General features: G+C 38.8%; 1 protein-coding gene across 1 annotated transcript in view; it reads right to left on the bottom strand.

The window, feature by feature from the left end:
* Positions 1–24,802, bottom strand: part of LOC134426445 (uncharacterized) — a 72,112-nt gene that overhangs the window by 45,109 nt on the left and 2,201 nt on the right. Inside the window, exons 4-23 of the mRNA XM_063171454.1 lie at positions 24,024–24,184; positions 22,980–23,050; positions 20,797–20,962; positions 20,097–20,234; positions 19,143–19,332; positions 17,994–18,121; positions 12,890–12,993; positions 11,216–11,381; positions 10,797–10,979; positions 9,943–10,095; positions 8,533–8,677; positions 6,934–7,092; positions 6,080–6,198; positions 4,756–5,037; positions 3,590–3,745; positions 2,962–3,146; positions 2,028–2,210; positions 1,802–1,893; positions 1,452–1,621; positions 1,008–1,167 (exon numbers count right to left, since the gene is read on the bottom strand). Coding sequence (XP_063027524.1) covers positions 1,008–1,167; positions 1,452–1,621; positions 1,802–1,893; positions 2,028–2,210; positions 2,962–3,146; positions 3,590–3,745; positions 4,756–5,037; positions 6,080–6,198; positions 6,934–7,092; positions 8,533–8,677; positions 9,943–10,095; positions 10,797–10,979; positions 11,216–11,381; positions 12,890–12,993; positions 17,994–18,121; positions 19,143–19,332; positions 20,097–20,234; positions 20,797–20,962; positions 22,980–23,050; positions 24,024–24,184 — 3,111 coding nt within the window. The remainder of the gene's footprint in view (positions 1–1,007; positions 1,168–1,451; positions 1,622–1,801; positions 1,894–2,027; positions 2,211–2,961; positions 3,147–3,589; positions 3,746–4,755; positions 5,038–6,079; positions 6,199–6,933; positions 7,093–8,532; positions 8,678–9,942; positions 10,096–10,796; positions 10,980–11,215; positions 11,382–12,889; positions 12,994–17,993; positions 18,122–19,142; positions 19,333–20,096; positions 20,235–20,796; positions 20,963–22,979; positions 23,051–24,023; positions 24,185–24,802) is intronic.

Below are 24,802 nucleotides of genomic sequence, written 5' to 3'. Positions count from 1 at the left end.
TCTTTACTGTTCAGTGATGCTTCTTAAGACTGAATTTGAAATGATAGCTGTTCTTTTTATAAACAATAGATACAGAGAGATTAAAAACATAAATATCAGCTCAAAGAAAAAAAAAGGATCAGAATTTGCAAAGGCATTTTGCAAAGTGTCTTCAGAATAAACTAGTAATTTTGAAAATATATTCTGAGGAGAATAATTGAGAAGAGGTAAAGAAGCTGTCTCCAACAAAACCAGCTTAGTTCTGGAATTGATTTATGCACTTTAGGTCTGTGCTAAAACTTGTAAGTTGTGTTGTGCTGTGGAGACATTTCAGGAGCTCAGAACACTGTGCACACAAAGTTTTGCACAGTGTTGGTAAAGTGTCCTTGCAATCCATCTGGAAATAACCAGGATCAAAAAAAAAAAAAAAAAAAAAAAAATCGGAGTGGAAAATTTTAAATACATGATATGGTAGAATAAATCAACACAAAACATCACTTGACCAGCACACCAAAGAAGCTGCAATATGTTATCTATATTATTACCATTAATTGATCAGTTTATATTTCCTCAATGGGTTTTGTAGATTCTGAACTCTATAGTACACTGTGATTAAAATGTTATTTTTTATTATAATGGATGACAATATCATAGTCAGCACTACAGTGATTTAGCAACAACTAAGTTCATCTCCCAACTAACAGAACACAGCAAATTGAAACAGTAAGGCAAGATCAGCATACGTAAAAGATGTTAGAACAATGCACCATATTCTTTAGCCTTCAATTCATCAATCCTGGTAACAGCTTTCTTCTCTAACAGGACTGAACCTCTGTCTGTGCAAAATATAGTCTTAACCAAGATGCAAACCCTATTGGGAATGGCTGCTACCTAAAACAGTAAGCTGACAGTTATCATAATAATGCAGTTCCAGCACTGTGAAATACGCTGATATTTCTCAGTTAATTGTAATGCAGTTCTCCTAACTGATATTAGCTGATGATCAGGCTCTTAGTTGAAAAACCTACCATCAATCTCAATTTTTTTCTTAGGTTGTATAAACTGGATTCTGAATTTCTTCTGTGGGACACTAAAACTTAGGTCAACACCAATATCTCTTTTCAAGTCTGACTTTGGAGTCCCAAGGAAGAAGTGAAAGACAGCTTCACTAGGGATCCATGAATTCTCCTGAAAGAAAAAAAGGATAATCACATTATTCATTTGGCACACCATTTACAAAACAATCTCTCACACTGAGACAACAGATTGTTTGTGTGTGCTGTTCAGTAGATAAAAAGAGTATACACCTCCTATCAGCATCAGCAATTTGTGTCCAACATATCTTCCCATATATTGGGAATGGAATGAATAATAACACAGAGTTTGGAATGCAGAGGGTTGGATGTGCAGTACTGAGATCCACCAGAACAGCAAACTGCAGCTAAAGGCAGAGCCCAGCGTGCCAGTGGTACCTGAGCTGTGTGGTCATAGGCAGCTTCCACCACATACTGCTGCAGGCCTCTGTCTTGCTTAGTTAATGTCACAGCCACTCTCAAAGGTCCACTGAGGGGGAAAACCAAACCACTGGCTGGGCCAGGATAGGACAATGCAGAACACAGCTGCCAGCCAATAATCTCAGATACTAGTGGAAGACAACAGTTGAACATTCAATTAGAACAGCAAACAAAGAAAACACAAAAATTAACATTGCACTGTAGAACTTAAGAAATAATATGTGAAAAAAGAAACTCTAGTGAATAAAACAATCTGTTATAGATATTTCAGAATGCCTTTCTAAGACAAACATAATAGCTGGACTCACCTTCCTCCCTAGTGCAAGACCTGGTCTCTGTGTGGTCTTGGAAGACATCTATATCCTCTGTCTCATCCACCATTCTGTAGTAGAGTTTAGAGCTACAACCAAGAATTTTGAACAATAACTTAAAATCAATTATGCTTAAGTTACAGCAATATTTAAACAAAATTGTCAGTTATAATCAAGAAAGTTAATAGTTACTGTTTTTGAAGATGCCTGTGCTTAATCTTACCTGAAATCAATTATCTCCATAGATTCTTCTGGAGTGTTCAAGAAAACTTTGAGCTCTTTCCCTTTCTTCACCTGGATCCCCCCATCAAGACTAGTAGATGTCCTAATTCCTGTTAACCACTTTAGGCCAGCTTGTCCCAGAGTCCCCACAATTCCCATTTGGACAGAAAGCTGAACAAATGCACTGTTGAAAGATTCATGTACATGAAATGCAGTTTCTTTTTAAAGCACTTAATTTAAACCTCTTCAATAAATACACAGCATTTAATGCTGTAACACAGTATATTCTGTGATTAAAATCATGAACTAATTTTGTTTCAGGAAATAACTGAAAAGATTGCATGTACACCAACACACACTTTCTAACATGAATTATAGTTTTACTGTGTCTCATAAGGAGGAGATTTGAATGCAGCTTTCAGCATGAAATATTAAGATAGGGGAAAAATTAGAATTGAGTATCACAGGGCAAGTTTCTCTCTGTACAGCACTTAGAAAAGTTTAGTAACCTATTCAGTATGTACAAAAGATAAAATAGCCAGGTAAGGAAACACAGGGTTGAATCCTCCACTGGTTTGTGCATCCATAACCTGTAAGAGCATTATTTGATCCCAATAAAAATCCCCTTGTCACATGTAAAACATTGCAAAAAATCATCTGCATGCAACAATTCAGGAGTCTGATCTAGAGACAGAGAGGAATAGTCAGCTTAGACCAGTACTGGAATAACACAGTGAGAGTTCAAAATCAGACAGGCAGGACAGGAAAGCACTGCTGCCCTTACACCATGGCAACCATTCAGCAACAGAAAGATGATGACTGCTTTTGTTCTTCAGGAATCTCCTAATTAATTAATAGGCACAAAACTTTCACAGCAGGAATTGCTACTTTACATCAGGGACATGTGAAAGGGACACATTTGCAGCATTTAATACCTTGGCTTGATATATCCATTTAGAAAGAAATTGGACTGTTGTTTGAAATCAGCATTCCCTTTGATTTTTATGTTGATTGCTGCTGAGGCATTGACTGCCAGCTGAACAGGAAAGCCTGAAATTGCTGGAAACTGCAGCTCTTCAGTGGCCAAGCTCATCCTTTTATTAAACTGGACCTCCTGCCCCTGTGGTGAACAAAACCCAAACAAAACCCAGAATATTATTTTGCATAATAGAGTTAGCATTCAATAAATTTGTCAGATATAACTTTTGACTGCATCTGTCTATTGTAAAAGTGTTTTTACCTAAGCTGATCTGGGACACAAAGAAGAAAGCAGCCCAAAGCCTGCCTATGGCCATGGCATGAGTCAGACACCAGTCCTACTCTAGTTAAAAAAAGAATTTGCATTTAAGCATGGATGGATTTGAATGAGAGAAGTAAGAACCATTAAACAGCAGAACAAATCTTGGCCTAATGTACTGAATGCTGTTTAAACCAACTATACACTGGTGTCTTTTAGAGTTCAATTTAGAGAAATAACAAGCAATATTTTTTATCTTTAACATATCTGTCAGAAGGCAGTTTCTCAACATATTTACTCTGAAATAGAAAAAAGGTTCCTTTTACCTTCAGAAGTTTGACAGCCAACTCAGCCAGATTTAAGGAATAATGTTTCATTTGTTTTCTTAAATCTTCACAATTTAAGAAGCTAAGTTCATTTCCAAAGATTTTCATGCTTAGCTCACATTTCAACGCCTCCTTTCTTACTGTCCTCTCAGTGAACTGACATGGTAAAAAAAAGAAATCAAAAGGAAGTGTTTTATAATTTCCTTTCAAACTCACAATAAACAATTCCTCAATGCAGGCTATGCTATTAGTAAAGAAACATTATGCTCCCTTTTACAAGTACTTTGGAGGCCACTTCAGACCCTGGATTAGCAGCTGCTCTTTCCAGCAACACTTCAGCTCCACAGCACACAAGCTGGCTGTCACTATGGACATTGGTCATAATAGGACAGCCAGAGGAGAAGTATTACAATACATACCCATAAATAGATGAAGCTTTGAAAAATACAATCTCAAAACAACATTAGGGATGCCTTGATTGCTAAATCAACTGCTAGAAAGTCAAAATTTTACATTTTCTGTCCTTACAATTCTACCATACCATAGCAACACAATATCATGAGCTTACTCTCTAAGAAGAAACCCTAAGAAGATGAGTCCAAGAAGAGAGATCATCTAAGACAAACTAAATGAATCACAGTTCCTGATTTTTCCAGCTAATACATCAACAACTGAAGTCAATTCTCAGAGCTTCCCTGTTGTGTACATAAAACATAGCTCTCTCCAAAAATGAGTAAATTCACAAAGCGTCAATGTAACATCTGACATCAAACTGGGAAGTCAGATTGCAAACAACAGGACTCAGGAACTCAACATCAAGCAGCTGTTTACAGTGCCACAGCAGTCAATTGACAAAAGGACATCAGCATAAAGGGACCAGAGCTCAAAATAATGAGAGGAAGCCCAAAACACAGGCAACATAATCCCATGGCTGAGTGTCATTGTTTTGAGACAATAAAACAATCTGAAAAAAACCCTAAAATCTGGCTCTTTGCTGCTCCATATTTTCTGCAGCTGTTAAGTTCTCTGCAAGTGAGCAGAACAAGTTACATGTGCTTTATGCAAAGGAGTCACAGTAATCCAGAGCATTTGCCCAGTGTGAGATGGGGCCCTGTGTTTGACTGGAAAATGTCATTAATTTTTCCAAGATCTACAGATTCAGTTACCTTTTTGACTAATTCATTCATCTTACTGTATTTTCTACCAAGACAGTTTTGGTTTGTTTTTCTCAGCTTTGGCTTGCCAGACTTGCTCACAAGATGATCAGTGGGGCTGTATCGCTTCAAAGTCGGGTTCCTCTGCTTGACCTCTTCTGCTGTCTCCACTGGAGTTTCTGATTTGTGGTTTCCTTCTTTGGTGTTTCCAAAAAAATAGTCACTGAAAGTAGAAGATTTTGGCCCAAACCCCTTCTCTATGAGAGTTTCAGCATTCTCCAATCGTACACCAACCTAGTGAAAAGCATGCAGCAGTGAAAAGCCTAACAGTGACATGTATAGGCCACGGTCAGTTTTAAAGCAGAAAAATCAAATATACAACCAGATATAACCAACACAAAAGATTTTCAAGGCAAGATCACAGTCTGCAAAGTTTAGCATTCTACCTCCTTCAGCATTCAATACTGGATATTCCAGTATTAAATCTTCCCCAAAAAATTAGATATGTAAAGCTCAGTCGAAAATAAAAATACTTTTTCCTTCAGGTATTAAGATCCATTTACACCATAATGGGCCAAAAGGGGATACTGCTATTTTGGCATGTTAAAAAAAACTGTAAAACATGTTTGGCATGTTAAAAACTGTATTTTGGCTGGAAAACAATAACGCATCCTTTTCATGCTCTGAAATAAGATTCTGTTTGGAAGTTTGCTTAAAACAGAATTACTAACATAGATAAATCCAGGGTATGTAGCACTGAAAAAAAAGTTTTGTTCTCTTGCAAGCTTAAACTTGAGATCTGAAGGCTACATTAAATACTTTCTTTTTTTCATGTGCACATTGGTACCTGGCACAGCAGGTAAAGATGATGAGGTTACAGGCAGGTCATTGAAATGTGCCAAGCACTGGAAGGTCAATGGCACTGGAACAGTGACTTCAGCTAAGTACAAATTAATCTACCTCTGACTTAAAGCAATGGTGTACCCAAGGCAATCCATTTCCCACTGTACATCAAGAAAAGGAATCTTACCATCCTAAACGGGAGCAGTGTCTCAGGAAGCACTGACTTTGATGTTTCATTTGAATCAACAAGAGCTGAGTATAAGTCACTTTCCTAGTGCCTGGCACTAGCAGAGTAATAGTGCTTTTATTTTGACTAAGCCCATTACACAAAGGGCTCACCAGTCTGAGACAACAGTGCTACAGCAGTGAAAAGCACATTTTGCTAAAGGAACTGCAATAGGAAAGCAGAAAATGCTTTGTACTTCAATATTCCAAGTGTCACTTGAGAAGGGGGATAAAAACCTCCCACAATTAAAAAAATCCATAAACTTGCCTCCAGGAGATTTATAGCCTGTCCCATGAAGTGAACAGTCAAATTTGTCATGACTGATCGTGGTAGAAAAGATGTAGGAGAAAAGACCACTGATGCTTCCATATTTGCACCTGCACCAGCTGCAATAGAAAATAGATGTCTGTTAGCTGTTCTCATGTTTTGCAAAATTCATAATTTTTTGGAAACTGTTACTCCACTCAATAAGAAGATGGTGAATGAAACGTTGTCAACAGGTGAAAATATTTAACTTTTTAATACAGCAAAGGCATTACTGTAAGTAACTTCCAGTTACTGGAATTCCATATTTACTGGATATTACTGGGTATTATCTCACTAACATCAAAAGGAAAGTATTTATAATGCATAAGATACATAAATGCACTGGAGGAAATGGACAGAAAATCAAAATGTAACTCTGAAAAACAACATCTAGCATTTTCACTGAAAACAAATGAACAGATAGTAAAACAGAAAGGAACTAGTTTGACTCTTATACCAAGGACAGCACAAGGATTAGGCAAAGAAAAAACATCCCCGTCCCCTGTGGCTGCAAAGGAATTTAACTAAGGAAGGAATTAAAAGTTGATGTTCATAAAAGTAATCTTAAGTGTTCATTGGTTCTTAGTCTCCTCTCTCACAAGAGGCAAAGTTGTATGGTATCTGGTTTGCTGGAAATACATTTCACATGCTCCAGTTAAGGTCAGAGCAGAATCAAGCTTACATTTGCATATTTGGATAATATTAAATCATAAAAATCAAAGTTCTCTGGAACAATATGTAAAGGGTCAGAAAAGCCACGTGGGATGTTAATACTTTGTAGCATATGGATTATTAAGTTCTAAAACTGCGCATACCTGAGTGAAACGTGACATCAGAGTATGAGGAATATTTCCACATCTCCCAGTCAAAATCTTTGCTAAGGATTTCATCAGGAATAGAATCTCGAAGGTGCTCCTTCAAGGGGTCATCTGTCTCCAGGAGCTGAGTGAGATGACTCCAAACAAAGGAGCCCACTAAAATTCAACAAAGAAAAGCATGTGGAAATCAGAGAAAAATCACAGGAGTCTTAAAAACAGATACAGCAATTTTTTTAATATGCTTCCATTAATTCTATTTTTTATATACCACCATTAATTCACCATTCCCCTAATCACAACAGAATCCATTCATTTTCAGCATTATTAGAATCAGTCTGATGCACCTACTGCAACAGCAACTTAAATAAAAAAATGCACATACAATTAAACAATTGTGATTAAGAATTAGTATTTCTGCATGACATTGTGGAGTCCCAGCTTGGCCATGTATGTGATGTGTGATGGGGGGCAAATATTTCCCAAATGTTCTGGAGTGTAGTTCCTAAATAGAGGCTTTTTTGCCTCCTGAAGATAAAAGATATTAGGCTCCAGTGCTAGTTCAATGCACAGACACTGAATACTGATGTAACTGCATTTTTCACAACACAACTTCTTTTCAAATTTCGTTTTCTGATTGTGGAACTAAAAGCTAACATGTGCCCCATGCTTTCAAAAGCGCTCGTTATTCAAAAGTTTATTATATAAATTATTTAGCTGTCACATCAACAAATGACAAAGAAAATAAATTAAGAATATTCATGAGTACTGCATTAAATTGTTTATTACGCACAACATTTTGGATGGACTTGTAGAGCTCCTTCATAAATTAGACAAATTAAATTTTCTACATGGAGTCCCCAGGAGGAGTCACTGAGGGCACACCTTGACAGGATTTTGGAGGTGGATGCAATTTCTCTCCATCTGAACTCTGAACAGAGGGGAATGAGTGCCCTCCAAACCACAAGCCACATCAGCAGGTGAACACAATGCTGAGCCTGAACTCACAATCACTGCAGGAGACACTGGTCCAGACACAACATCCTGGGAAATGGATCCCAGCTCCAAGGCAGAGCTGGCCAGGATCCAGACACAGTGCCGACAGAGCCTGCTTTCATCTGCCTGCAAACAATCTTACAGAGACCCTTCTCATGTTTGCTTCTTCTTGACAGATGGAAATGCAAGGGATTAGTCTAGAGGTACCCTTCACTGAATGTGGTGAAACCATTTTAGAAAATCCTAACATTTTTTTCTGCCACTTGATTCTTTCTCAACTTAACAAAATACAATTTGCAGTCATGAATTTGTATTTCTAATGCACTGAGCATCTATACATCCTTCTCAGGAGCCTTCAGTGAATGAAATGTTGCCAGTAGAAGGAACTAATTCTATGAAAAGTCAGTCCTTACTATTGCTAAACTAACAGTATCACAATTTGAATATAAAATGTTAGAATCATACAAACAATTATTTAGAAACTATCTACAAAGCATTGAAATTAAATAAAAATTGACATAGATTGGTACCATTACACCCGCAAAGTAAATGTCACATTGAAGGATCAATTAGCAACATATAAGACTTCAAGGCTTGGCTGACCTTGGCTGGATGTTTCTTTCAGCAAAGTCTTTTGTACTTGTTTAAATAACTCTTCATGTGGACATTTCATTGCTATATAATAAGCAGCAATTCTTATTTCCACATCTTCGCTGGTCGCTTGATACAGCTGAACTAATATAGCATTCTAAGAGAAAAGCACAAAAAGATAAGGACAATTATGATTCCCTCCCCTGGAACACCTTTTCCCACTGAAACCCACTTTCAGGTCTTGGTGGGTTTTTTGTTCTCAAAGAGCTATTGCTACCTTTATACCTTAAATAGCCTTATACCCAACAAAGCCACTTCATGTAACATGCATACAAATGTATGTACATATTGTCTATACTACCCTATCCACTAATTTCCTGAACAAATTGTCATTATGACCTTGAATCCTACACAGACAAATCTATACAGGACTCTGCAACACAGAGTGTCCCCTGCCAGCACAACTGTTAAGGATGGTTTTATCCCACCACATGGGAGATGTGTCTGTTGTACCTCTCACATGCTGCAGCCAATACACAGACAACAATGGCCATGGCATTGTTCACAGGCTATTAAGATCATTACTTTTGGTCTCAATCAAAGAGCAGGCCAGCAACAAATTCATTCTGTTCAATATTTCCCCAGTAGCAACCAAGACAATTCCTGGTAGTTCACAAAAAAAAGTTAAGAAACCAGTGACTGATACTACTAACATTTTTATTAGCATTTAACAGCCCCAGTCCACTCAGTTCATTTGCCAGACAATGATGGGGTACACAACAACATACAGACTTGATACTTAGAAATGTCTAATGAGCAACACCAAGCTTCATAACTGCAGAACAAGTGAATCACACCAATCCAAGCTGAAATTAAATTTTAAAAAGCCATAGACAGGTGTTTCTCCAAATGCAAGTCCATGTGGAGCTTGTTGTTCATCTGCTGGAGCAGGACAGCCCACTTTGCCCAGGCCAGCACTCCTGGCTTTGCCATTCTTCTAAGTAGCAAGGTATTAAAGATAAACAAGTCTTGAACTTTCTTCCATTAAACCACTTAACAAAACGTTCTAACTGTGCCAGTGTATTGCAAATCACAACAAGTTTCTCACATTAATACTTTATGTTTCAGAGATTAAAACCGTGAAACAGACTATGGGAAAAATCAAATCCTATGGGTTCTCAGCCATAATCCTTGCAGACAGAAGGCACCCAACTGCAGTGCCTAATTAAGAAGTCCCAAACACTGGATATCTTACCTCAACTGTAGCAAACTTCATTATAGGTTTGTTCATCTGGGTGGTTCTACCCTCTCCTCCAACAGCAGAGGGGCTCTGCTGGAACATGTCTACACTTGTTCCTTATCCATTTGTGTGTTCTGTAACTATTCCAACCAGTCCCAAATGTGTGGCAGTAAATCACTCACCCTGAGGGAGCAGGGAATGCGCCGGAAGGCCTGGACGGCGGCGAGGCGGATTTCCATGGGATGGCTCCTGAGGGCCGCGCACGAGCTCAGAGCAGGAGCCAGCGCAGCCGCTGCCAGCCCCGCGTTCCCGATGGCTTTCAGCACCAGCTGCAGCTGGAAATGCAGAGCAAGGTAGGACAGAAAGCTCTCCAAATGCTGGCAGCTGTACATTGAATTTCATGGCACTAGCATTTTCTGTGCAAAAATCTGTTTAAAATGATTACTGGTGATTTGGGGAGTTTACTGCAAGCCCTATTGCACCACCAATATCCTGGCTTTACAGGAAGGACAAGATAAATATGCACCATGTGGCACTTGTAAGTAGAACCTGCCTTAGACCTGGGGGAATACAAAAATATTTTTTAAAAGACTATATTGCAACAGAAAAGCAAAAGTCACAAATTTTACGTACTGGAAAGGTTTTTCGAGTACTTCGATATTTTGTCCCTTTTGATCACAGATATTTTGACATTTTAGTGATTCAACATAGATTTCTGGACACAACTGCTAAATTAAAATATTAATTTGTCAACAGATATGTGTTCTTCATATTGCTCAATGGTATGAAGTTCACTTCATCAGGAAAGCCAAGGCTTTTCTTTATTTCCACACACAAGAACACCCATACTGATAGGTTCTACTTGTCAGATTACAAAATTTTATCAGCTCACTCTAGCAAGAAATATTCATTTACTAAGCTTGTATTCATGGCTGTCTGGAAATCCAATGAATGCCATTTTCATCAAACAAGTTCTAGATCGTCAAGGGAACAGAAAAGTAAAGCCCTATATCATGTGCCTCTGTACAATCAATACCTTGCTGAGATGTTCTGGATTTTGCACGGTGCAGTTTCCTCCCAAAAATTTCCCAAGAGTCCTCATCACACTCTGCACAGCAGGTATAACACCACAGGAGCTGTGAGCTGAACAAAACCTATGTACAAGAGCAGTTACTCCCAAGAAGCAGCTCTGGCCTGCTCTAGGTGACTTCAGCAAAGGCTGTAAACAACCATAAAAAGAATGAGATGTTTCAGAAAAGTAATAAGAATTACCATTGTGACATACCACAGATTATAAATGTATCAAAATATTTACAAACTCAAATTCAGCCTCAACAAAATTACCTGGACAGGTTTTGTATAAATCTGTGAAAAAGACTGTTACTGTAAAACACAAAACTTTGAGCCACCTAGATTAATTACAAATTAAAAAAGAAAAAAACAGCATCCACTCACAGCAAGAGATTCAATCATGCCCGAAGTGGGATTAGGAATGAATGCAAATGACCAGAAGAAATGTTCTACTTTGTCTTCCTCAACTTCTCCAGAAGCTATGAGGTCTTTCATTAGGACAACACATGCCTCTGTGGCACAAGATGGGAGAGCATCTATTAATGGTTGCCTGTAACACAAGAAAAAAGTACAAAAAAAACCCTAAAATGACCAAAATACTTAAGAATCACATAACAAGTACATTGAGACTGGGCTTCTTTGAAAGTAAATAAATGTCCAGTGGCTTAGCAAATTCTAGATTCCACAGAAATCAATATTACCTTCTGGTATAGTGGCCTTACAGAAATATGTTTCAGACAGGATGTGATGGAAGTGCATTGGTGTTTCAATAGTACCTAAGCAGATTTTCAAGAAAATATTCAGTTGCTTTCTCTGAGAATTAAGCCACATCTTATCCTAGGTTTGATTTCTAAAGACTGAGGTACCTTAAAGCACTGACTATTTATTAAGGTGGTTTTTACCTTTCATTTCACCTGTAACATGAGTAACAAATTAAAATATTAAAGCATTAAAACTGAATTTACTAGCTTTTACTTCCTGAACTTTTTCAGACCTTATCTAAGGGAAAAGCTTACACCAGCATGACAGACAATACATATTTCAGGTCTTAAGAGTAAATATTCTGTAATGTAAATATTCTGTACCTGCCTTTTATACTGATGGAAGAACACTTTTGCATTGCATTGACTAGAAAGCAGTTAAACTAGATAGGGTAAAAGCATCCGAGTGGGATCTGCATTGGATTTTCTTTCACTCCTAAATTTAATAACCATCTCTTGAGTAAAATGATTCTTTTTAAAGGTAATATAAAAGAGGCAGAGTAGTTTAATTACTATCTAATACTGAAGAATATTAGCTTGACTATTTATCAAAGGATGAGAATAAACCTAACACAAAATAAAATTTGCCCCTTGTGCATCAAGTAAAGATATTGTTGCAAACACAAACTTTGGCATTAGATTAATTTCAAACAGGCTCATGACATTCTGTACTGAAACCAAGTGAAAGAATTGCTTCATTATTTTCAATTTGATGAAGGGAGAAAAATGTACTGATTTTAATAATACTGAATTAGTATTCCTGATAATCTCAAACCATTGGATCAGAACTATTCCTGACTGCAGAGGAGTAGGTTCTTGATCTTCAAAGCCACAGTTCTACAACTGACATAAAACTTCCTGAGATTGAGCTGCTACTGAAAGATGCAGCTCCACCACATCCATACTTCCAGCCTAACATCTGTCTCCTCTGCCCCAAGACTACTAAGGCCATTGAAGGTACAGATCCAGGTAAGCTTTTTCATAACAAATGGCTACATAAGCTTAAAAGCAGCAGAACTGATTTCCATCCAAGCCATGAGTCAGATTTCCCATTCACATTGCTTCAGAAACAGGAAATCTGGCTGTGGGAATAGGTAAGTCTATTTTGTACACAGCATTCATTCAGTGAGAAGAAACTGTCATCCCATTGCAGAAAAAAGATCTGCAATACAAATTATTCCTTTAAAATGCTCCAAATTTAAATCCAACACTTGGCACAGATTGAAAATAAATATTAAATATTTGCAAAATATTTTTTCCTGTATATTTTTGAATGCAATTACTAAAGAAGACTTACCAATTGTCTCTGCACTTGAATGATGATCTTTGCCATAGTGCCCTTAAGGCCTCAAGGGAAAGGTGTCGAAGCTCAAACACGAGAGTCATGAAAAGGTCTGCAGTCTGTAAGTGCACAACCACAAGTGTAATATTCCTGCTGTGCAGAAACCAGCTTCAGAGAACAGAGCACAAGAGGTTATGCTGGCATTGCCACTGATTTACAATGTAACCTGAGACTGAACCCCCTTTCTTCCCTGTGTCCTTACATTCCTTCCTCATTTGCTTTTCTCTCCAGACTGCAAACATATATGGAGAAGGGCTTTTGCCTTGGGTGTCAGTCAGTCCCTAAGACAACAGTTCTCAGTGACCACCACACATACCACTGGCATACAAATGAATAATAAACCAAAAGGCAACAGGGTGGTTACAATCCAGAAGAGAAAGTCAATCTTCTCTGAGTTTGTATGGCAAGATCCTGATTTATGACCAGAACTGCTGACAGCTTTGACACAAATGAAAAAATTGTCAAGCTAACTGTATATGAATCTTAGGTTTATGTGAAAGATCATTTAACAGAGATTTGGGCAACACTTAGAAGTTTCACTTAAGAACCCTTGGGCTGTGAGAAATTATTCCATCTTACTGGGGAAAAGCCCAGGCAGAACTGCCCTTACCTCTGCAGGCAGCACAGGACTAGCTGGAAACAGAGGCAGAAGAGCTGTTCTCTCTCACTGAGAGGAATTGCTACATCATACAGCAGCTATTTTACCTGGCATTTTCAATGCTAAATAGCATGTGGATATATTCCTCTGAGACCTGATCCAAAGTTCAAGAAAGAAGATAGGTCTCATTGCTTGAAAAATTAGCAGAATGTTCAATACAAGATCCTGTACGTTCAAGTTAACTGAACTTTATAATGTGGAAGCTTTAAACACGATCCATGTCAGCTTCACTTCAATGCTTTATTCACCTCAGATGTGAAAGGCTTAGACATAGGACTAAATTTATGGTTCCAAAGAAAACATTTTTCTTTACATAAAAATTATACAAACAAAGTCTAATTTCACTAAGTCACATTTCCAAAGGTTTGGGGACAGACCTACTTTGACTTTCTGACCTTCCTTCCAGGAGCCACTCCCAAAAACAATGAAAACATGGAACAACCCAGTGCCAGCATTCAATTTTAATTTAAGACTGCCAAGCCCTTTTCAGTAACAAAAAGCTGTCTTTCAGTAAGAAGCCTGAGTAACTTCTTACTATTTTGTTTGAGGGAGCAATTTGTCAGATCCAATATAGCTATAGTTTATGTTTTTATTCTTTTGGGATTTATATTATTCTTAGAAATAATATATAATATAATCAAATTAAAACCTGTTCTTGTATGTGAAGCCCCACCTATGTATTAATTCTGTTAACATTTATAATTCCATACCTAGAATTCAGATAGATCCACGTGCATTCCATTCCATTCCATTCCCTCATTACCACTGAGATCTATTTTAAAAAGAGATTCCAAGCCTGGACACTATGGAGCTAGTGAATAATAATAATAATAATAATTTTTTAAAAGCATTTCTAAAGCCTGGGCCCTATGTGCATTTCTCCACAGGCAAATCGACTGGGGGCAGGGGATCCTCACAGATCTCATCACAAGGAGCTGTGTGTGCAGCTGCTGCCCAGGTGTCCCATCAGCTGGAGCTGCAGCACAGGTCAAGATAAAACTGCCAGACTGATTTACTTTTAGGTGATACAATTTTAGACTGTAAACTGACTTCATTCTGCTTCACACCTCTGACTAGACAAGCTCTCCTCTAATAACTCCATGCAAAATTTTGCAGACAAGCAGCTATTTTTACTCTCTAATAATAAATCTTTAGAATGAACTGTCTGACCAGGTGGGCTGTTGTCATTTTTTAAGGTTGGTTGCACTGAAATTGAGCTGTCATTGTAAATTCCTCCCTTTGTAGTATCATAATAACAAACCACATTCAAATCTCACTCCCATTCCCACCTCTGATAGAAGCACAAGAAAGCCTGGCTTTTATTCTACATAGAAGCTAGATTATCCTTCTACCTGCAGACCTGTCATATTTTAAAATTTAAAATTATTTAAAATTATTTAAATTTAAATTATTTATTTTAAAATAATAAACTAGGTAAAAGAAAGCAATTAGAATGCCCTACAGGGAAAAAAACCTAAAAACCAAAACCAAACAAAAATGAAAGATCATGCCCTGAGAACAAACTTTTTTGGGTCAGACTGGGGTCCAGGAGCAAGGCAAAGCAAATCTGACTACTCTTGCACACACAGCCACATTGACCAGAGCTACTGCCCAAGCACCAAATCCCAGCCAGTCACTGGAAATGCGGCCCCAGCAGAAGTGGTGTGACAGGCTTCTCTCCAGCCTCTCTCAAGAGAGGGTCCCTTCTCCCCCTCGCTTTTTCCATTCTTTGTCAGCAGGCAGCTTGTTCACTTAATGGTCCATTAGCTAATCTACATCCACATTGAAATTCAATCTTGTCTCATAATAGCATTAAAAAATTAAACAACAACTTTGCTTCCTTGGAACTGACACCATCTCCACCTCCATTCTCTCATCCCTTCACTGGCTTCCCCAGAGCTGGAGATTTTCCCTTCCATTTATTCTTGGTTTTGTGTCCTGAAAGAAATGCATAATCTCACTTCATTCAGAGCCAAACAATAAAGGGACAAACAAGCTCTACATGCATAACAGTGAAGCTGTCTCCCAAGCAACACTGTGGGCATTCCCATAACTTCTTTCTTGGCCCAAAGGACATTTCATTGGTTGAAATGAGGGATGATAAAGATTCTCTTTGAAATGTCTGGTCACACAGAAAGAACACCCTGAAACAGTGAAAATGGTTGACAACCAATCAAACCCTGTGCTGGGACAGGCACATGATGAATAATTCACTTCTCTTTTAGGCAGTGGCACAGACAGCAGCCACTTGTGCTAATCTTGGTGATTGAAAAAAAACCCCAAAATTTCCCACACATGAAGCCAGTCAGCCTTTCTGGAGGCAGAAGTGACATCCCATTGTTACTGGGAAAAATCATCTCCCATTCTTTCAAAGACATTGAATTAGGAGTGTTCCACAGAAGATAGGATTTACAGTTTCTCAGGTCTCCTGGAGTAATTTCTTTCTTCAATATTTTCCAGGCAGTATATGACCCTCTAGTCTGTGCCTAAATGCCATTTCATACTGCTGCACAGTGACAATCCCATGGAATTAAGCATCATCCCTCCCCAAGAGGAAGGTCTGCTCTTATTCTGTATTAGCACCAACCACTATTGTATGGCTCTCTTGGCCCTCCACAGCCCCAGTCTCCACAGCATGCAGCTAAAAGAGATGGCAGACCTGCTTATAACTCAGAGAAAAAAGCTTATCCCTAATATTGCAACATCCAGAAAGGCCACCTGCTGCTTTCTGCTCAGCCCCATGTCCAGGCTTTAGCCAGGCTGTGATACCAGGTCAGCTATGATCACCATTTAATAGGTTGGAGTAAGGTCTGGGGCTGGAATTTATCACAGCTGATTGCAGGTGATGGCTTCAGCAGCTGTGACTTATCCTGCTCCACCCTGTGCCTTGCCCTGAAGTCTCACACACAAAACATGAACACCTACCTGTGCTCATGAATCACAGGGGACACTAAGAGAAGGATGAACACACCCAGGACATCACTGCAGAGCTGCAATCCAGCACTGCACTTGTCTCCAGTCCTCATAAAGCCTCTCCTCCATCCCTCAGTATCTGTGTCCAGCCCAGGGGAGTGACAGGGAGAGCTTCTGTTCTTTGACATGGGACTTCATCTAAACAAGGAAGGTGAGTGCCTTCCATGCTGGGTATGAAGCCTTCTGTTAACATCACTTGGACCTATGTGCATTCACAGGGGAGATCTCAGCCTCTCTGCACAGGAAATAACCTTGCTCCAAAGTAAAACAATCTGACCAGAACCTCAGAGGACAGGGAATATATCAGCAATGAAATTACTAAACTCATCAGTGGCAAATTCATGGAGGCACCAATGCCCTGTTTAGTGCCTTTCCTATTAGAACATACTTGTTTTCTAATAATATCCAAACCAAAAATTACTTAAAGAGTGTTCTCTTCTGTTTCCACATTTACATTTTTTTCCCTTATTTTTCTCTGTAGGAGCTTTACTACTAACAAGAACCCCTCTATTTGAAGGATATGAAGTATGAATTGTCCTCTGTTTGCCCTCAGCTGATCTCAGGTGAACAGTGATTAAGCACCATCATCTGTTGATCCTTCTGTATTGTACACAACAGGTGTTCTTTATAACCTAACAGGTGTTCTTGAAAACCTCTGAATTTCAGAGACAGGGATCTTAATTTCAAACACAGAGACAATTATTGACTGATTCAGCTGCTGCCAGTATCAATATCTAGAATGATTGTCATCATAAAAAAATATTTAAGCCACTGCCTGTTCCACATGACCAGAAGATTCCACCCTATCTTAGCAGCATTCACCAATGAAAATGGTTCAGGGGGCAGAGATTCCCTCTGGACCCAAGCAGCAGCCCCAGAAAACACCATGGTTGTTAGAGCTCCTCAGAAGCACAAGGAACCTGCCAGCCAAGACCAAGAGGCAAGGGCTTCATGTGCCAACTGTTTTGAGGGCATGAGGCAATATAAGGATGGCAGAACTCCAATAAACATGGAGACAACAGCACTGCCAGGGGTAGTATTACACACCAAAGCTGTAAAAGACATCAAGTATCAAAAGTGTCAGTGACAACCCAAACCAGATAATTTATATGCTTTTGTTTTTTCACGGCAAAACAAAAATTTGGGACATTTTCTTTCAGATTAATTTACAATACAGTTCAAAATTATTTTTGCCTAATATTCAGGGGGCTACAGTATGTTTTAACTCCTCAGTGTGATTTACTGCTTATATAAGAAAATGACATTTCAAAGCATTTTCTCTTTTCTAATACCACATTTAAAAATGTCCAAAACAATGGAAGGCTTCAGTATTTCCAAATTGCTGCTCTCCAGGTCACCTCTTATCTGTGCAGGAGAATTCTCAGCCCACAAAGAGCCTCCCAAGGAAGCAGAGGCTGTACAGCTTACCTCATAACTTGCACTGTGTGCTAAGCAAAGCTTCCACACCAGTTCAGTCACTTCTGCTCCAGTGACCTCCCTCTTAGTTACCTCCCTTTCATAGAGAATGTCAGTCACATACAGATCCTCAGAGCCCCCTGGAATAAGGAACATAAAGGAAAAATCACATCTCTGGTGATTGCTGGCCATTTGCTATCATTAACCCCATATACAAGGGGAAACCTCCTTTCTGAGCCTTTATTTCTCCCTGTATGAATATTACCAGGAGTGCAGTCAGCTTGAATTTAAGAACACAACAGAACAAAGACAAGTGTAACCCAAAGAAAGAGTGAGAGAAACAAGACAAAGATACACATGAAAAAAAGCCCTATTTTTCACCCATCCATCTCTTATTATGGCCCTGCTACTTTACATTTGTCATCTTTTCCAACGTCATCAAATCACTAGTCCCACACTTCAACCACCCAAAAGGTGAACAGGAGCTCTAGGTGCAAAGAAAAAGAAATGGCTTGGCTCTGAACCTCTTCCTGAGGAAAAATTCTATCATCTTATATTTGTATAATTACAAACAAAGTGTTCTGGAAATTTGGGGGTTCCTTTAAAAAAAAGAACCAAACGATTATTTAGAAACAGACAAAAAATATGTTCCTCAGCATTTAGAGTTCAACTTGGAAATCATTTCTTAGGCAAGCCCCTTGTTGACTTCAGTAAAATAATTTTCCTAAGAAGAAACATATAGGGCAAAGAAGGAACAAAAATTAAAACAGTTCTCAGACATGGCATGTCCTTAGTTCCATTAGGACTTAAAATTATTTAGGGTCCATTTATATAAAAACTAGGAATTGTCCACAGACCTGGGAAGGCTGATGCTCTGCATACAAGGGGACTAGGTATGTAAAGTAGATAAAGGGGAGCTAGCCATTACAGACCATCACTGTTGGAAACCTACCCAGTTATGGAGATCCACACAGTTTTGTTATGGCAGGCCCAAGCCCCAAAGAAGGGACAGCTTAGGCAGCCTGTAAAAACATCCACATTAAAGCAGTTTATTCCGTTAAAGGTGAAAATCATGGGTGCAAAGAGTTCTCACAGGCAAGACAAAGTCACAGTATTTTTCTAGGAAATGAATTTACTTTACTTTAGCAGAAGCACAGTTACCTTTACTGTAGAGTGTCTCTGTTTCCACGTGCATGAGTGTGAGCACAGACCGTGTCTGCGTCTCTGCCCCGCTGCCCTGCTGAGGGAACAGCCTCGCGCGCTCGGACTCGCTGCATTTGGCCTCCTCCAGGACCCCATCCCTGATGCTCTGGACACATTCCAGCTGGGAGGACACAATCTGCTGTTCAGACTGAGAAAAACAGATACTTCAGGAAGATTCTTGATGACCTGTGTCAGTCTACCCAATCCTTCCTCTCCCAACTTCACAGAGGATTCCAGTTCTGGGATAGTGAGAAGTCTCTTGTCCACATCTCTAACAGTGCCCAGCCTGTGGAGGTTAAGGCACTCCTAATTTTAGCCTAGTTTTTCTACACTTAAAAAAACTGCTATTAACTGCCAGGATCAAATGGTGTCAATTCATTTCAATTCACAAAGCCTCAAAAGTTCATCAGATATTTTTGGTCAGCAAAGTAGAAAAAAGCAAAAGTCTGGTAAATTATGAATAGCTACTACAATCCAAGAAACAGGTGATATTCACCTAATAAAAACAGCACAAGATACAAACATTGATTGTATTTTCTGTCAACAGTGGAAAGTTGCAAGTCTGGCATTTAGAAAATCTATCTTTCCAAAGTTTTCTACAAATAGTAACTTTCTTTTTCTGATTTATTTTTTCTTACATCTCTCGATTCCCCCCTTCCACAGACTATTTTCTGTTTACCTCTGTAAAGTATTTTCATGAAAGTTTAATCCAGGTGCCTAACAGCCTCTTGCATTTATACTGTCTAACATCCATCAACTACAATGCAAATTTTCATTGAAACTAATTCTGTGAATAACAGACATTACAGGGAAAATAATATTCACCATTTCTTTGCTAAGAACCCAAGTTTGGGCAGACACTCTCTTCAAATGAGTCAAAAGCAAGAGTCAGTGTCATTCTCCAAAACTTACTGACACGTGAGGAAGAACAACAGACTGCACAGAAGTCAAACCAGAAGAGCGATGGGAGCAGAGGTTTAAGTCCCTTGTCTTTACAAGAATGGGGCCCTTTTGCTGATACCTGGTTGGGCAGATTCCCAGGACATCCACCTAGTAACAAACACACACTGTTGAGTCACACACACACACACATAAAATACAAGGAGATAGTGTAGGTTATTGCAATTAGTTTTAATAGTTACCTTTTTTGTAATAAAAACAGAGATCTAAATTCTCCATTGCAGAAGACCAGCTTTGCCACAAAAGCTATGAAAAGGCAAATAATTTTAAAGACCTTGGTCAAGTTTATAGTATCTAGGCTCTGTTGGTTTGTTTAATTTCACTGTGTTATTCTGAATCAGGTAATTACAGACATATGCTTTTCCATTTAAAATGTTGTGGGCATGCAGGGAAGCATTAATTCAGAAGAGCATCACTAAGCAGAGTAACTTCAATTATGTATGGGTGTGCCAAGCCCTACTGCAGAACATCTCTGTAAGCACTGACACGCAGCAGTAGCCTGAGATAATTTTAGAACATTCACAAGAAACAATCAGATAACTGCCACTGTCTGCTGAGCCAAGTGAAAAAACCCTTTATTTATTTACAAGTGGAGTAGACTTAACATGTACAAGAGCTAGGAGTCACCTCAGAGCAGGACAGACAGACTCACCTCCTCAACAACAGCACCAGCAGAGAATTCTGGCTCTGTCTGCAGCACACTGAGCATGCCTCGCTTGATGTTCAGTGCCCAGGTCTCCTCACCCCTCACAGGACAGAGCTTCAGAACTTTCCCATCACGGAAAGAAAAATGAAGAGGATGCTGTTCTAGTATTTTCCTGTGATAAAAAAGTTTATCATTTCTTGCTTCAAAGAGTGCAAGTCAATTTATGACATTAGACTCAGATTTTCCTCAACAGAGCTGTTCCTCTACAATGCATCTGTCTCACTCTGTATCTCTATTCTTTACAGCAAGCTTCTATTCTTCATAAACTCAGCCTAACCCAAGGAGTCCTTAAAAAAACCCTGTGGAACCCAAAAACCAAATCTGCTCAAGATAATTACAGTATCCTCAACATAACTGCAACACTTAATAAAAACAGTCCTGGCAAATTATTTACAAGTAAATGTACTTAATGGCAATGATTCTTGTTTAATTAAGAGAGAAATTCCATTTTATTATTCAGGGTGCCTTTGGTAGGCATGTCTGAATTGCAAAGTAACTGCACCATACCTCTTCAGCTGTGATGCACACAAGAACAATTGCTTCCCAATTAACCCATATCTTCCTGCTTTGCTAGGTGTGAATACTCAGGCTCTATCCCAAACTTATTCCCCAATCTCTGCTGTTATGTTACTTATTCCCCAATCTCTACACTTCCTAATGGCTTTTACTATCCCAGATTGAGAGTACAGTGTTTTCTACCTTTCCAAGAGATCACTTTTAAACATTGATTTTCAGTCCTAATGTAACATACTTTAATCATATATTTTCCCTCTAAATGGGGAAAAACAAACCATCCAAAGGAAGAATTTTATTGTAGCCCAATGGTCAGCTCCTATACAGGGAGCTAGACAGGTCACCTGCACATTAACTGGGACACTAACTATTCATCTAGTCAATCAGTCACAAAGTAAGAGATAAAACTTTAATATACAACATCTGGATAGAGTCCTTCCAGAAGAGACTGGGCATATGAGATAAAGGTTTCTGAACTCCCAGGCAACTGAGTCTGTTTTTGCTACTATCTGTGGAAATTACATGCATGTTCAGAGGACAAGCTAGACTACTGTATATTCACAATAGGCTGAGGCAAATGCTAATAAGGCTCACTTGTCTGAATAATTATTCTGAATAGCCAAGCTTCACTGAATGCTTTCTTTGCTACCTCTCTTTTTTGGCTTCTCTGCAAACAATACACAACTGTTCTTACTGCTATGAAAATCTTGCAAATAACTTGACAGAAGATGTGCCTGTACACTCATTTGAACTCTGGTACCAGTGCCCATAGAGAGAACACAAAGTTCTTCCTGATGAATATAAAAAGCAATGCATTTACCCCAAGCTTGCTCTTTTTGACCCTTTGAATTGAGTCAATTACCTCAGCTCTCAGTGTTGTTTAAAGGCTGAGAATCCAAGTGGCAGGACAAAGAGGAAGATTACAAGGCTGAGCTTCATCAGACAACAGAACTGCTTTTTTTTTGATGAGACAAGAAGCATCAGCTCTCTGGGAAAATGCCAGACTTCCACAGTTTGAGATCTTTTTGTTTAGCCATCTATACTAGAGACTATACCTTGGCAAGTCAATGAGAAACATTGACATATGTTATGAATGAGCTACTAAACCCAAAAACAGAAAAGGAAGAAAATCTCATTGGACAAATAAATGAAATATAAATACCTTGGAAGAAAAAAACACAAAGCTTTGCTTTATGAGAATCTTTTAAACCAAGAACTTCTGAAATGTACTGCAACACTCTAGAGTCTGTAGAAGTAACATCTGCAGCTCTGAGAGCTGTGATCCACACATGCTGCTAGAGGTCTGGTGATTTGTACTCAAAATAATTTGAACTGTCCACTATCCAAAAGGTTTTACATACAAAGGGATGAAAGTTATGCTGAGGAAAAACCTGTTTGGACCAAATGTCTGTCATTCTCTCATTTTTGCTTATGGTGCTCATATCTGGATCCTCATCTAAAAAAAGCAACTAAACAAAGAACAAAAAAACAAAACAAAGAAACTCCCTAAAACTAAGCAGAGTACAAAGCAGAGTGAGCGGTGTCCAGTCAAGCTGCTGCTAAGCCATATAATTTCAAAAAAACCCAAAAAACAGACCAATTAGAAGATTTTCTACCTTAGACTCTCCATTTCCATCAGAGACTCCTCTCTGGATGCAAAACTTTTCTTAATCTGTACATCTTGCACCTAGGAGCAAAGATTATAGGCAATATATTTCATTGTCAAGAGGAACTTGTGGATTTATCACATCAGGATATCCACACCAAACATCACAGAATATGAACAAAGGTTCAGTCTTGCAACAGAACTGCATTAGCAGTTCTACTATCTTCAGTAGCATATCTGAGGCAGTTTCCAGAAAGTTCTTATGTGAAGAAACTTCATTCACTATTAAACCCATTTTACACAGCACTATTATATCCCTTTTACCATCAAATCACTAACCAGTTAATTTTTATCCATGTGCTAGGAGAGGTATAAATCTGCTCTTTTTTGTTGGCCTCATGGGTGTGTATTTAGTAGACATATGTCTACTAAAGCAAAACCAGTGAATTATCCCCTCTGTTAACCTGAAGTAAAGCCCAGGCAGCTGAGGAGTTGATTTTCCTTGCTGCCCCTGTAGGTCTCCACCTGGCCTGCCACAGGGCTAACCCTAGGAGAAGCTCTGCAGTTTGAAGCTCCCTGCTGCTCCTGTCACTGAGACAGATCTCCTGTTGGGATGAATGGAGTGGTACAAGATTGACTTTTACACTGGGCTAGGAATGGCACCAATCCAGCACATCATACAAGTTCCTCAAGCTCTCTTTAAAATGCTTGCTATTTTAAAATTATTCCTACAGATATCAAAGTGCTTTAAAGTAAAACAAGTTCCTTTCCAGGACTGGCTTCACCTCCAGTTCTGTACTTCATAACACAAAACCATGAAACTGTTGTGTGACGTAGAAAAGAAAACAATTATTGCCTTTTAAAACTGGCAAATACCTAATTTCAAGTTGTGGTGCATCAAAGAAATACTGCAACTCTAATTATGAGATCCAGAATCAAACTGGCTTTCAATTACAAGAAAAACAAATGTTTGAAATGTAGTAATAATCCCTAAGAAAAATAAGATTCCACATCAGCTCCTCTCAATCACTCAAACAATTATGACAATACTTACTTTCAAAACCATCTGGCAATTCCCCAATACTTCAATGATCACTGTGCTCTCCAGAGAGATGCCACTGCTTTTGTAACTATTTCCCTGCAGGAATGTGTTGGTGACTGCTGAGTACCTGTAGCTGTATCTAGCTCTTTTGGGGAAGTATGATGCACTGTGTCCTAGGAAATAAACAAAAATAGGGAGTGTTCTTAAGCCTATTAAACTTCCCCTTCTCTCTATTTTTTTTTTCTATCTTTTAATCTTTCAGCCATGGAAATCACCTGAGTAAAGGGATGGATATTTAGATTGTTCCCACTTGGACTTTCAATTGAAAGAACTGGATTTCTGAGAACACCCTGTGTGCCAGCCATAGCTCCTGTAGGGAGGGTGAAAAGACTTCCCCTCTCCCAAGCACATAACCTCACAATTTCCTTTAAGGCAAGAAGTTAATTTCCAAAGGCAGAGCAGAAATGTAATGCATTTACAGCACGATCCTCTTTCAGCACCTTTCAGAGAGCAGCAAAGCAGGACCTCCACCACAGCAGGATGAAATAGATTCTGCTTTTTGTGCTCATGGCTGGGCTTAGTCCCACACTGGTTTAGTCCTTTCCTCAGCTCTAATGCTTAGGAGCTTTTCAGAGTTCACAGAATGCAAACTTCAGGCAGGTGTGGACCCAGTAAATCTTGGTGGAACATCTCTGCTACTTCCATGAATGCTGATCACTCAGAGATAAGTATCATTCTTCTCAGAACACAATATCCCTGTGCAAGTTTTCAAATTCCTCTTTTCTTGTCTT

Source organism: Melospiza melodia, chromosome 18 (genome assembly GCF_035770615.1).
Source record: "Melospiza melodia melodia isolate bMelMel2 chromosome 18, bMelMel2.pri, whole genome shotgun sequence".
In the NCBI taxonomy this organism is placed as follows: Eukaryota; Metazoa; Chordata; class Aves; order Passeriformes; family Passerellidae; genus Melospiza; species Melospiza melodia.
This window is presented reverse-complemented; position numbering and strand designations above follow the sequence as displayed.